The sequence below is a fragment of the Pyrus communis genome, chromosome 11 (assembly GCF_041283825.1).
Source record: "Pyrus communis isolate YQ-2024b chromosome 11, ASM4128382v1, whole genome shotgun sequence".
In the NCBI taxonomy this organism is placed as follows: Eukaryota; Viridiplantae; Streptophyta; class Magnoliopsida; order Rosales; family Rosaceae; genus Pyrus; species Pyrus communis.
The window spans coordinates 26,074,912-26,088,406 of NC_142575.1; the positions used below are offsets into that span (position 1 = coordinate 26,074,912).

At 34.2% G+C, this 13,495-nt stretch overlaps 2 protein-coding genes across 2 annotated transcripts; both read right to left on the reverse strand.

Annotated features, from left to right (window-relative positions):
- Window positions 1-1,071: 1,071 nt before the first annotated feature.
- On the reverse strand, window positions 1,072-2,808 carry LOC137743501 (uncharacterized). Its single transcript, XM_068483404.2, has 2 exons — window positions 2,274-2,808; window positions 1,072-1,312 (listed from the first exon to the last, which is right to left on the reverse strand). Exons 1-2 carry the CDS (start codon window positions 2,722-2,724, stop codon window positions 1,260-1,262), a joined length of 504 nt encoding a protein of 167 aa, XP_068339505.2. The 5' UTR covers window positions 2,725-2,808; the 3' UTR covers window positions 1,072-1,259.
- A 6,295-nt stretch (window positions 2,809-9,103) lies between these two features.
- Window positions 9,104-11,167, reverse strand: LOC137742492 (multiple organellar RNA editing factor 9, chloroplastic). Its single transcript, XM_068482374.2, has 5 exons — window positions 10,772-11,167; window positions 9,918-10,015; window positions 9,766-9,831; window positions 9,510-9,686; window positions 9,104-9,421 (listed from the first exon to the last, which is right to left on the reverse strand). The coding sequence occupies exons 1-4, from the start codon at window positions 11,116-11,118 to the stop codon at window positions 9,511-9,513; spliced, it is 687 nt and encodes a 228-aa protein (XP_068338475.2). The 5' UTR covers window positions 11,119-11,167; the 3' UTR covers window positions 9,104-9,421; window position 9,510.
- Between the last annotated feature and the right edge of the window lie 2,328 nt (window positions 11,168-13,495).

Here is a 13,495-nt window from a genome sequence, read left to right on the forward strand (position 1 = left end):
TATTTTATTGACCCATGATAAGACGGTTGATGATTAAATTATTTTTTTTATAATTTAAAGAAGAAATTCAATTATCAACCATCATATTATACGGTTTGCAAAATAAAATTCAGATAAATAATCTGTCTACCATCAACTCTGTCTTTAATAAAAACAAAAAAGCAAAACAATCAGAAGAGTATAATTAGCCTCTATAATTTTGAACCAGGAGTAGGATGTAGATTGACAGTTTCTAAGTGGCTCACTTACTACCAAGCAGATGAAGAGTCGGCAGATTCGGCGCAGAGAATAGTTTAATAGAAATAGTATTTATAAAGAGAAGTGTTATTGGCACTTTAAAAATTTTATTCTACACACTTTATAAGTATATTTTTCTTTCTAAATATAGAAAGTGTAGAGTGTAAAATAAAATTTTTAAAGTGCTAATAATAATTCCCTTTAAAAAACAAAAATTCTTTCCTTGCCAAGTCAAACATGAAAATATAATATAATTTAGCCGAAGGGAATAAATGAATTTGATCTTTTGCTTCGCTTAATCAAACAGATTATACGAATTAGAATGAGGATCCTCTCCGGATCCTTTTTATTAGGATTCCGGGAATCCTTAATTGTATTCGTTTATAATACATCGTACGGTTATAAATTATTTTAAATACTTTTATTTAAAATTAAATATGAATTGTATCTGATGAAAACTAACCGCACGATTTACAATTAACGGACATGATTTGAGAATTTCTAGAATCCTTATAAAGAGGATCCTCATTCGACGAATTAGATAACAAGCCTATTTAAATTATATTTTATAAACCATATGACATAATTATTGTTGATTCGGTGACGTAGTTATTTTCTATTGGTAATACATCACATAATTTAAAAACTTGGGCTACCCTCACTTAATACTACGGTGTAATAATATCCTTCTTCACTTGTAAGTGAGATATATTAGAATCAATTCTCGCAAAAAACTATTTGAACTACATCATTACTAGACTATTGTGATGTTTATCCCACTTTTTAAAAAAAAAACTTGGTCACCGTATTTCTCCAAACAAAAAAGTTAGAAGATTAATGAGAACCGTTAATCTGATTCAAGGAGTTCACATCTTTACAATCTCCTTCCTCAAAACCCCCTAATAATATCAAGCCAATTAACCTGGACCTAGTTACACTTAGTGCTAATTAAAATATTAAATTGCATTAACATAGAAGTAGAAGACGACATAGTTGGAAACAAGTTGGCATCTCCACTCTCCCTATCTGAGACCCCAAAAGCCTTTCTCCTTCCTCACATGATTCTTCAGCACACCTGCAAACAGTCACATGAAAATTGTTAGGCGCTCAAGAATCAAGACCACCATTTTACACGCAAACTTTAAAAGTATGTAATATTTATCGCAGACGTGAGTTTGGTTAGTAGATCGTGATAGTATTTATGTTGTATATACTTGCTTAAAAATGTCTTCCTTTTTTTTTCTTTTGAATTAAAAATATTATTTACATTAAAGGGGAAATGGTGAGTGTAACCTCACAATAGAACTAGTAATAATGTAATTCAAGTTTACCTTTAACAAAAATTAAATCTGAAATAAAAAAATACTATTGAACCTTAATACTAAGCGGTCACTTAAAAATATCTATAAATCTTAGTATTTTAGACTATCGGTTGTGTGTGTTTATATTAATTAGCACACTTATAATATGAAATGCTAGCTAGCTAGCTAGAAGCCTAATCAATTCCCTCAAAAGATCAACCAACAACAAAAGTTTGTTTCTTTTGTTTTTATACAGGAAATTTCTACCAATATTATCATTTTTTAATTGTTTATAGGGAAATTTTGATACATCATGTGTAGGAACAGAAAATAAGGGCAAAGAAAAAAATATCTCTTTTAAGGAATAAAACAAACAAAGAACAACAAATAAAAAAACAAGTCTTTCCAACATATGAAACACTAACATGCACAATATTTATCATCAGAAATGAGACATGACAGATTAAAATCCTAAAAAAAAAAAAAAGAACCCAGAAACCAACATCAATAGAAACTGCAACACATGTTACAGATTAACTGCACAAACAGAACTTAAAAAACATAATTAAATGAAAAAAAAAATTAGAAATGAATTAAGATCAGTAATTTCTACACACCCTACTCTTCACCCCAGAAACTTTTGTATATATCCGTTGTTTGATTGAATAAATAAAAGGAGAATCAATACAAAAATAAGTAGGGTTGTGTGAAAATCATTTTCCGTGAATTGATTACCTGATGGTTTACAGTCAGGGGGATCTTCAAAGAGTGATAGAGAAAGCTGTTTGTGAGCAACCCCAATGTCAAAGAGAATGAGACCTGATCTTGGATCATCAACAATGATGTCTTTGACCGGCAGCCAAAGAAAGAGCTCCTCCTGAGACAAACCCTTGACCCCAATGAGGCTTCCATAGCTGAGATTTGCCCTCAGAACACTCTCAAAGAAAACCCTGTTCTCATATTTTGTGAGGCATGGGGCATCAAGGAAGACCTGGAGCTCCCCGTTGTCTGAGAGAGTGTAGGACTTGACCTCCTTTGGGAGGAGGCCAGGTGGAAGCCCCTGGGAGATAAGGAGTTCATGGATGTTGGTGGAGGAGAGAGAGAAGGGTAGAGAGAGAAAGAGGAGAAAGGTCCATGGAAAGACTGTGAGGAAGAAGAAGGAGAACCGGGTGTTAAACAGGGGCATGGTGATGGTTTGGATGGAAAATGCCTAAAGAGAGAGAGAGAGTGTGTGTGTGTGTGTGGATTTTAAGGGACGATGATATGTATTTGGGAGAGTTGGAAAGTCGAAAGACTGTTTATTAAAGGAGGACTGGTGTCTGAATTTACTATTTTGCCCTAGATTGGTGATTGTTTTGAGGTGGAGGTGGGGGCGGGGGCAATGAGATTAATTATCTTGTACTGTAGCACCTAATTATGGAGTTAGCTTAACCATTCGCTGTCTTGCTTGCTCTTTGTACTAAATTGTTTCTTAAAGTTGTATCTAGTATGTCTACATTCTACACCATAATATATTATATTACATTTTCTTGTCACCTACTAATCATGTATTCTATCTCAGTCTTAGTTGTAGTTTTTTACTTCAACCTTAATTAATGTTTAATTATCTGTAAGCTTTTGTAGGAGCAACTTAACTTAGGTACATCTTTGAAACTTGTTATGAAGTTCTTGCCTTCATTTTTCTTTGTTGACAAGCGAGTCTTAAGCAATGGTGTCGTCTGAATGATTGAGGAAGAAAGTTAAGATGGAGAAATTCGAGTGAATTCGAATAATATTGGTGAACTGAGTTTGAAATATAAAGGATAAAAAGACAAAAATGATTGTTGATTTCAAGTCAAAGATGAGATTTATAGCCGCGTAGCAACCTGCCTTGCCCAGCAGTTGGGTGACAAAAATCCAACACCAATAACGGGATTTTTTTTCAAGGCCGAGTGGGGAGTTGTCCGCCCTTGCCATTGAATGGGTCTGCTCTTGTTAATTTACTTTGGTTGATATATCGCCATCTAGTTATGTTGTTCGAAATATGATCTTTTTGTTTTGTTGGCGAAAAAAATTAAAGAACAAAGTATTTTCAAGTTACAAACAGAATCTAATATAGTGGAACAAAGTTATAAAAGAAATTACAACGGAAAGAGGGGGGTAGCAGTGCTCTCAAGATTAAAGAGACTATATAACGAGTGATACCTAGATTTGTAACTACACCCATAACAAAGTTAACTTCACGAAATACCTAATTTCACATCGTATAGTAAAACTTTAGGAATGCTATCATTTTGAACCAAATGATTCGTACTTAACTATTTTTTCTTTATAAAATCCAACTAAAAACTAAAAAGTGCCAAAATAAAAGACAAATGTGGCGGTCTGTACAGTCTTCATGACCTAATAATCATGTATGAGCATTATTGTTCTTATTAAATTTGCTAAGTATCGTTTAAATACAAGAAAATGTACCATAAAAGGTGTGTAGGTGGTCCAAACAGCTCAGCCAACGGACCTCCTGCTGGCCATTTCGTCATAAAAATTGACAACACAGTATGACTATATATTATTTCATTAACTATTAATTAAAAAAATTAGAGCCTTAGTCTTTAGATTATGACTTAATTGGAGTTTCGATCTTTATATTTGTCACACTTTTATAATTTTTGTCCCTTAAATTTTTTTATTTTGGACAAAAGTTCTAATAATATTATACAAAAGGATTGTTAATACATATCGTGACAAGTACTTAATTCAATAAATAAAACTCTAATTAGATCAAAATTTAGAAATTAATACTCCAATTTTCTCAATTAATTAACAAGTAACTCAAGGTAACAAGAGATTTTTTAATATGTCTGAAACACGGTCCAGTAGACGAAGTGTCATAACACAATTGGTTGAAGAAAAAAAAAATTCAAGTCACTTGTATTATGACACTTAATGTACCAGACTGTGCTCCTCGCACATTGAAAAATTTCTCCAAAGTGACAGTATTTTGACATTAGAGTCCATTTGCGTTTGCAGAGAGTCCATATAAAGCCAATTTTCATGCCAACATCATAAAATATTATGCAAAAAATCAGGTGATAGAGAGCCCACTTCCACTTTTGAGAGAGTCCTTGTAGTATTTCTCTTTCTACATTTGGCTGTTTTACCGAAATGTTGTTGGGGCTCTTTCAAATGTGGGACTCTCTGCTACCTCATATTTTTGCACAACGTTTTATAATGTTGGCATGGTAATTCCCGAAAAAAACTGTAAGGTGGCAGAGAGAGTACACGAAGAAACTCATTGAACAGAGACTTCCGAATTTAAGCGCAGGTATATTAATCAAACTTAGACCGTGTACATAATCAAAGTTATAATACCGTGTACATATTTCCATCCAAAAATAATTGAAGGAGTTCTACTATTAGCGTGTAAGGGTATTTCAGACATCCTACAATCCCATAAGAACAAATTGAGTGTACATTAATTAACCAGATAGTAACGGCTCCATCCGTGCAGTGGAAAAGTCAGAATCCAGGAAGTCCCTCACATGAATTCTGCAACTGGAGAAGGGATGGTAACTAATAAGTGCAGAACTTGCTGCATACCCTTTACTTTTCCTTTACTGTTAAATTCGTGTTGATCTACGGAAGAAGAATAACACTTGTATAGGGAATTTCATTTGATGTCATGTGGCTAGTGTTCCAAATATCGCTAGGTGGTATGTGATAAACATCATTCATTTGAAACATAACACGTGTCTTCTGAACTTTTAATTCATTTGTAAATTGAATTATATAATACTTACTATGTTTTAACTCAAGATTTTTACATGCTGGACGACAGTACATTACCACTCAAGTTTTTTTTTTTTTTTTTTTTTTTTTTTTTTTTTTTTTTTTTTTTTTCTGCAAGAAGAAAATTCAAATTCTATCAAAAAACAATTACAATATAAGAACTAGCGGAACTCCTTATATTTCTAATGCAGAATTTATAATCTCAACAATTTATCGTAATTTTTACATGTGGATTAGATCAAAAAAGAGATATGAAGTTTGGAGGAAGATTTTCAACCCCTCCAAATTTCTCTCCCATTTCCTCTCCTTCTAATCTCTTTTCTCTTTTTTTTCTTTCCTATTTAAACGATTACGATTAAATCACGTCAATATTTTATATAATATTTTTATAGATACAATAAGATAAAAAATATAGTATGAAAGGAATGAAAGAAAGTAAATAAGAATAAGACGATAGAGAATTCTACTTTATAAAGATTTCATATTGTCTATTTTGCCACTGAAGACTCGCACAGTGAAAGAAGAAGCCTGCGTTGAACAATGAACAAAAAATTTCTACGAGGCAATGATTAAAAGTTACCTGGTAAATGCTCCCCCAGGCCCCACACTAGGAAAATATCCTGTCAGTGATCGTCTGTTGTGTTGCCAATGAATAAAATTTAGTGTGAGTATTGCGCCCAAGTGTTTGCTTGCAGGTCCCATGCACGACATGCGCGTCACTTCTTCTTCTATATTATTGATCCTTGATGTATGAATCGGATTGGGTTAAAAGCCTATGTCACATGTAGTAAGAGTTTTATGCAAAATATACTGTTAAAATTATCTATTAAATCTTTGTATGTAAGATTTAATCGACAAATTTTCATATTATTTTTATTCTTGGTCATTCAATTTTTATGTTACTTAGTGCTGTACATTTAAGTCACTCCAAAATATGAGTAACTGTGTTTTACAAGGGGCATATAAGAGTATATCTTGATTTAATCAAGTTGATTATAGTAGTGTGTTTTTTATGCATTTAAGTTCGAGTCTTCCTATCATAATTTAATAAATTTAGTACAAAATATTATTTGTATACTAACATAGGCTATGTCAATACTTTGATAATCATATGTAGTTTTATTTTTATTTTATTAAAGGATCAACAGAGGGTGGCTTCGTTATGACAATCCTTTCTTTCAAGGCTAAAGAGACTTACAAAGACATTTTATCCTTCTTTTGACCACTATCTTTTGATTCACCAACGTCGATCAGGAGTCGAATTCAAAACATGCTATGTAAAATACAAACTTAAAATTCATTCTCAATCATTAAACCACCCTGTGTGGTGGTTGATAATCGTATATAGTTGACGAGTCCTTTTATGGAATTCTATTAAATCAACCCCATGTGAACAAATTGATTCAGGAAAGTTGAAAGTTTATCATCTTCTCTTTTTTTAAGGAAATCTAAAGCTAGCCTTTTGAACTCATGGGTTAAATTAGTATTCATCCGGAACGCCCTTTGTGTAGTCAAGAGGTCAAAGCTATTAAAATTGTGTTGCAATGCAAAGAAATTTAATAGTCACAAAGACATTAGAAGTTGGAGTTTCACCACAGAATCAATTAACCGAATTAAAGAGATAAATATAATTTTTTTAATAATAAGCTCATGAAAGATTTCTTAATTCTCCGATATAGAACGTTTATTAACTTCACTAAATATGTACCTCGACAAAATTATGCAAGCCCCCAACTCTACAAGGACTAGGACCAATTCTTCCTCCTCCCTTGAATATTGGATGGAAGTAAGTCCGCAAGGAACATATATCAACTCTTCCAACTCAACAAGCATTTGGACGCCCCTTGGATACTTGTCTTCGTTTGACAAAAATACAACCATGTAACCCTACCTGGGTCAATTCATCCACCACAACCATCATAAAGTTTCACCTTTCAACAACTTTTATATCTTTTTTCATGGAATGGAGATTTCATGTTGAGTGATTTTCAACTGTAGATTGCTTGTTAATTAGCCCTTAGGTCCCGGTGCCTCGATGGTGCCCTAGTGGAAAAATTCTATTGTGCGGCTCACGTATACGCAACACACTCACAAGGATGTGGAAGCAGTATAGCAGCCGCATTAAAGAATTTCTCCCTTTAGTTGATTTATTTGGCAAAATTTTTTAGTGTGCATCATTAGAAGTCGTTAAATTCTTCGATGTACATCCAGGGGTACCACTCCTTACCTACACCGAAATTACATTAAATTTAAACTTATGAATAAGAACATTTCCAAGAGAGTACGCGAATTTGACTTCTTTAAATACAAGTTTGTTGCAGTTGAAGACTAAAGTTTTTTACTTGACAATACAACTCTTAGTGTTTTATTATTTTCCACCATTCAACTTTCTTTTTTAGTATTTCATTATTTAATAATTGGAAAAATTTGAGAAAGACAACTTCTAATAATTGGCAAAAAATATGTTTGCTTACTGGGATAGCAAGTCTTCAAGAGATAAGGAAGTGGTATAAACCTCATAATAGCCTAATAATAATGAAGTCAAATTTAATTTTAAAGATAATTGAACCTAAAACTTCTCACTTATCAGTAAAGATGAATATTACTAGATTATAATATTAAGTAGTAATCCCACGTGACACTTCAAATTTAGCAAAAATCGACCGCGGACTCATGGACTCAAAAGAGGTTTGTTGGTAGGACCTACAGGCCTTGCCTTTAAGTTTTCATCATTTGCATGCCTGGAGGACCGGACCCTCTCAGCTTTGTCCACCCAAGGAATCCACCATCACGTACTCCTTCACAGATATCACAGGTTTGAACGTTTGTGTTGCGAATTTCTGATGGCATCTTAGCCTATCAGAAATACGTTCCTTTTGCTTTCACTGCGTTGTCTTTTCACGGTGAAGATCTTTCTTCTTTTCACAAACCAATCAACATTTTAAACAAAAATTGTTTTGTAGTTGCCCTTTTAACTTATTTTCCTCCTTTTTATTCACTTGCAATAAGTTGGTTTTTGGCGAATTTCGATGCTTGAGCTTTCTCCGTTTGTATATTACTGCACCCAATTTCCAATATCAGAGTCGGTAGAAGTGAATATATGGTCACACGTCCTTTGATTTGATATTAGAAGTAAAATACAATTAGATGTACTTTTAATGTTTTAATCTCAACCTTTGATATCAAATCAAAAAATGAATGATCATATATCTTTGTTCACCAGGTGACCAAGAGAACGAATTGCTTCAATGCATCCGTAGACCCTAGCTATTCTAAGATAAGGCAAAAGCCACGAGCATGCACGTCAAAGTTAACACCTTTTTCCACTGCAAGCAGATATTAACTTGTGACATTCTTTTTGGTCAAATATTAGCTTTTAGTTGCATACACAAATATTGCGCGCAATGAGAATCGAGTTTTGAATATAATGTACATGTAGCAACGCGATCGAATAATGGTTTTCTTCGCAGTTGCTCGATGCTAGCTAGCTATCTTGAAGAAGCACGAGCTCGATGAACGTGAACTACACAGAAGGTAGAAAAGACAGTCTCAGTTGAAGAAATCATGCTCATGTGAAGTACCAAGTGAAGATAGGGGTGGAGTTCCCGCCACGGAAGAATCAATACACATGACTACCATGGACACAAGTTTAAGCACCTCATACGATAGCGGTATGAGCATTTGGTGCTAAGCGCCCAGATGCACAAGAACACCCGCAAGGATAAGGAAAGATAAAGGGAGATGAGCTTCGTAACCAGAAGAGTTAAATCGACGAAATCAGAAAAGACAATGCAAGATCAGAAAATAGAATCATAACATTAAATCAAACATCCGTACAACTAAACCCAACCATATAGATGAACTCAAATTCTTAGTGTTGATGCAAAAACAATATCACAAAGGTCATCCTGGACCTACCGAATAATTCACAAATACTGATGTCTTTGATAACAAGCTCATATGACACCATTCCTTATCCAAGCAGACGACAAGAAGACTTCACCAGAAAAATCTAAGCACAGATACGTGCACCCCTGGATGAGTTCCTCCATTGGACAACCTTCACTAATAGTTTCATAAAGTACTATTTGCTTTTGCAGTCCCACGTTCATTAACTGTGGAGTAATGGAAATTGTAGTTAAAAACAACTTGAAAAGAACAAAACAAATGATTGGATAAATGGCATTCTGGTATACTGATTACCTCATCCAGATCCTGATTCTGATGGAGTTGCTTCTTGTTTTGGTTTTCTTCGTTCAGGAGGAGGTCCATCTCTTCGTCTTTCATATCTTCTGCTCTCAAATTTTGATTCTCTTCGTTTCTTTGGTTGATAAACAGGGTAGTTTCCAGGAATTATCTCTCCATTAACATATTTATCACCTATAAATAACCCCCAAGATGAAATCATTATACTGATTCGTAAGCGGTAAAACAAACCCTTTGTTGCAACAAAACATACCTCCATAATCCTTGTTTTTAACATCTATATATGAATCTGGCAACACCCAGAGAACACCAGGCAATCCTGCATCAGGATGAACCAAGTTAGCTCTACAAATTCACTGTTACACGAGAAAATCGCACAAAGATGCACCCAACTATGATGCCTACCTTTGAATTTTTCAGATGTTTCTTCAGATACAGTGCATTGGAATCCAGTGTAGGTGGTGGTGCTAAAAGCATACATGTTCTTCTTCGCTTCTTCCATGCTGTAACATAAAGAACCACGGGAGGTTGTGAGATTAATAACCAAGCGACTCTCACTAAGTACGTAACCTAGCAGCATACTGAAACCCAGAGGTTCAGGTTAAGTTAAACAATCTTAAATTAACTAATCCAGCGGAGCCTTAACCATCATCAACCAAACCGCCAATCTTTTAGCCTACGATGATGAGATTTACAATACGAGAACGAACTTGATTTCGTAAATAAAAATGTATCAGCAGTTAAATCAAAATTAAAAGATAGATAACTATCTAGAGTATACAACAAATTACAAAGACTACATCCAAAATAAAGAGAATCTCTTGCTCAATGCTAAGTAATGAACCAATACTACAATTTCCAAGCCTCACTACATTACTTAGTAATTATTTAACAATTATTTTCGAGTTCTATATTAATACCAACAGATTAAGAACCTAATCACCTACATAAACATTTCATTTCCTTGCAACTATTGAACAAATTTACAAAGCATACTTCATTCAACTTGTTATTTGGGACTTAAATTCTATTTACGCACAATCTGAACTTATCTCCGCACACGAAAATCCAACAACTACTCCCAGTCGAAATAAAACAATCCAGAAGGCCTTATACTTGTCCCTATTTCACTAAATTTTTTACCACAGATATAAATTTACCCCCAAAGCAAACAGAACCCAGAACCCATTTTCCATTAAAACAATCAAAAACTGTTTAAATCATAGAAATTGAAGGATAATTAGAGGGTGAAGAAGTACCTTCCAAGAACAGAAGCGAGAGTGTTGAGGTAGGTCTCAATCATTTGCTCCCTAGTTGGGGCAGGGTCCTTAGGGAACTCCATGACTATAAGCCAGTGGTTATAGTCACAGCCCGGTAACATAATCGTCTCTCGCTGCTCATTGCTGCTGCTTCTCCTCGACGAGTAATCACTGTCGTTCACAGCTCGAACGCGCAGCTTAGAGGGAACGGAGCGAGTCAAAGGCCGAGTCTCCGAGTTGAATCGGAGCGTAGCGAAATAGGGTTGGGGAGGAGGAGGGAAAATGGCAGGTCTTGGGGTTAGTATTAGGGCTTTGGATGAGAGAAAGAGGCTCGGCGCCATTGCCATTTTCGTAGTTCGCAGCAAAGGGACGGAGAGTTAGCGTAGATAAGGAGAGAGAAAGGGGGATATGTTCAGGTTTTATTTGAATAGTATTTCATTTTTTGGGCTGGGCCATGGGAATGGGCTTTTTAGATGTATAAGGCCCATCATAACTTTTGAAGAGCAAGGAAAATAGATTTTGCTTTAAGAAAAATTCTTTATTCTTTAATAAAGGAAAGTTTTGTTTACCGTCAAATTTTGTCTTTGGATGCAAGCGGTTGATTGCACTGGTAGATAAAAGATTTATCTTTAATCCGATGTGTTTCAGGTTCAAACCTATGGGAAGAAGGCATTGTCGAAAGATTAGGAAAAATTGTTTTTGGCGTCTACAAAATGGTAATAGAACAAGTGAGTTTTCAGTGTACATATCATATGGTTTGTCAAATAAAATTTTGTTTCTGCACACCATGTTCCTCTGACGATTCACTTATTCTATTACCATTCCCTGGACACCCAAAATAATTTTTCTGATATTTCCACAATGCTCTCGTTTTACTTGATAAAATTTAACTTTCTTTGTACATCACCTTCTTGAAAATTCTTTCATGCTATGGAGCATTAAATTTCAGGCTACGAGCATTAGATGACTCAGATTGGTTTGAATTATTATTTTTATTGTGATCTTGTGAATCCAGACCATCCAATACTCGTCTACGTAGCATGAAAGTTGAACCTCATCTTCTTTATCCAACTATAGGTATTGTCTCATTTGAAACAAACCCTAGTTATCTCGCCTACCTCAAAACCACGCAAGCACAGGCTCGTCTCTACACAAGTAACGCATATGTCGGAATAAGAAACAAATGATAAGACGAAGATTATATATGTTGAGAAGTGTTTAAAGCTATAAGATTAAAATTGAAGGTGAGTTTGAGAAACTTAGTACAAATTTTTCGTCTCTTAATTTAAATAAATTTGTAGCATAAACAAATATCATTGTAATAAAAAAAAATGTTTGAGTTCTAATTTGACCAAAAATAAGCACAAATCTAGTTAAAAATTGGAAGGGAAGTGATTTAAACACGCCATTTTTAGCTTCTCACGCTCTTAATTTATGAACATAGGATCGAATAAATTAAACAAAATTAACGGCCAATATTAAACAAAGGCGCATTAGAGGTTAAAGATGGTGTTGGAAAATGACTACCCAAATGACCCAAAATATATGCTATTGTGTTTGACATTATATACCAATGTTCCAATCTAGTTGTGTTATATTGCCACAATAATGAGCATGCTAACTGAGGATGTGAAGAAATGTCGCACATAGGAAGTTTACCAAACTTTGCATGTACTTATAAAGTGTGGACTATTCTTTATTTTGCCAATTAGTTATATAGTAGAATCTCAACTTTCTTCATTGACTATCTTAATCCATAAACACAAATAAATGCATTAGATAAATTCATTGTTTTTTTCTATCAAAAAAAAAAAAAAAATTGCTATATTTGAAAATTTTGAAGGATTGATTCTTGATCAATCATAATTCTAAATATTATCCCACTTTACCGCACTACGAGAAATTAATAATGACTTCTTAATACGCAAGGAAATTGTTATTGGCACTCCAAAAATCTCATTTTGCACTCCAAACTTTCTATAATTAGTAAGAAAATTACACTTGTGAGGAGTGTAGAATGAGATTTTTGGAGTGTTAATAATAGTTCTCGTACACAAAACCTCTTTGCAAACATGGGCTAAGGAAATTAGGTAAGGGAATGTGACCACTTCCTAGTCCAACTCTTTATACGTCAATGCAAGATCCCTTTAGTAAGACATTAAATAAAAGCATCAACATGTATATAGAATTACAGTAGATGATGCAAACAAACATGCATCAATATAATGACTAGAAGTAGTAGACTGCAAGTATAGTTACCTGCAGATGAAGACATGGCTGGCAAATGGGAGGAGATCTTCTAATCTCATCACTCGGTATGTTCTATGCTTTATGCATACGGTTTAGCACAATGGGAAGAAAGATGTGTGTGAGAACAGGGACACCTCTGTTTATATGTTTAAGGTTTTTTTCGATCTAGCCTATTACAAGAAGGAGATACTAACCAAATCATTTAAGATCACTTGAGTATCAAGTAAGTTGATATGCAAGTTACTTGAGAGCTAAGTGACTTTAACGGTAATCCATTAACATTCAGAACAAGATTTTACACCTTCTGCCATCAATATGAGATTCATTTTCAATATCATTACTACAGTCGGATGATAGTGCAAGCATTCTAAGCTAACCACAACACCCAAGAGGTCAAAACTGAAGATAAGAATTGAGAAGAATAATTAACCGCATCATTATTCAGGTCTAACTCGTTCAATCGTGTCTTGCATG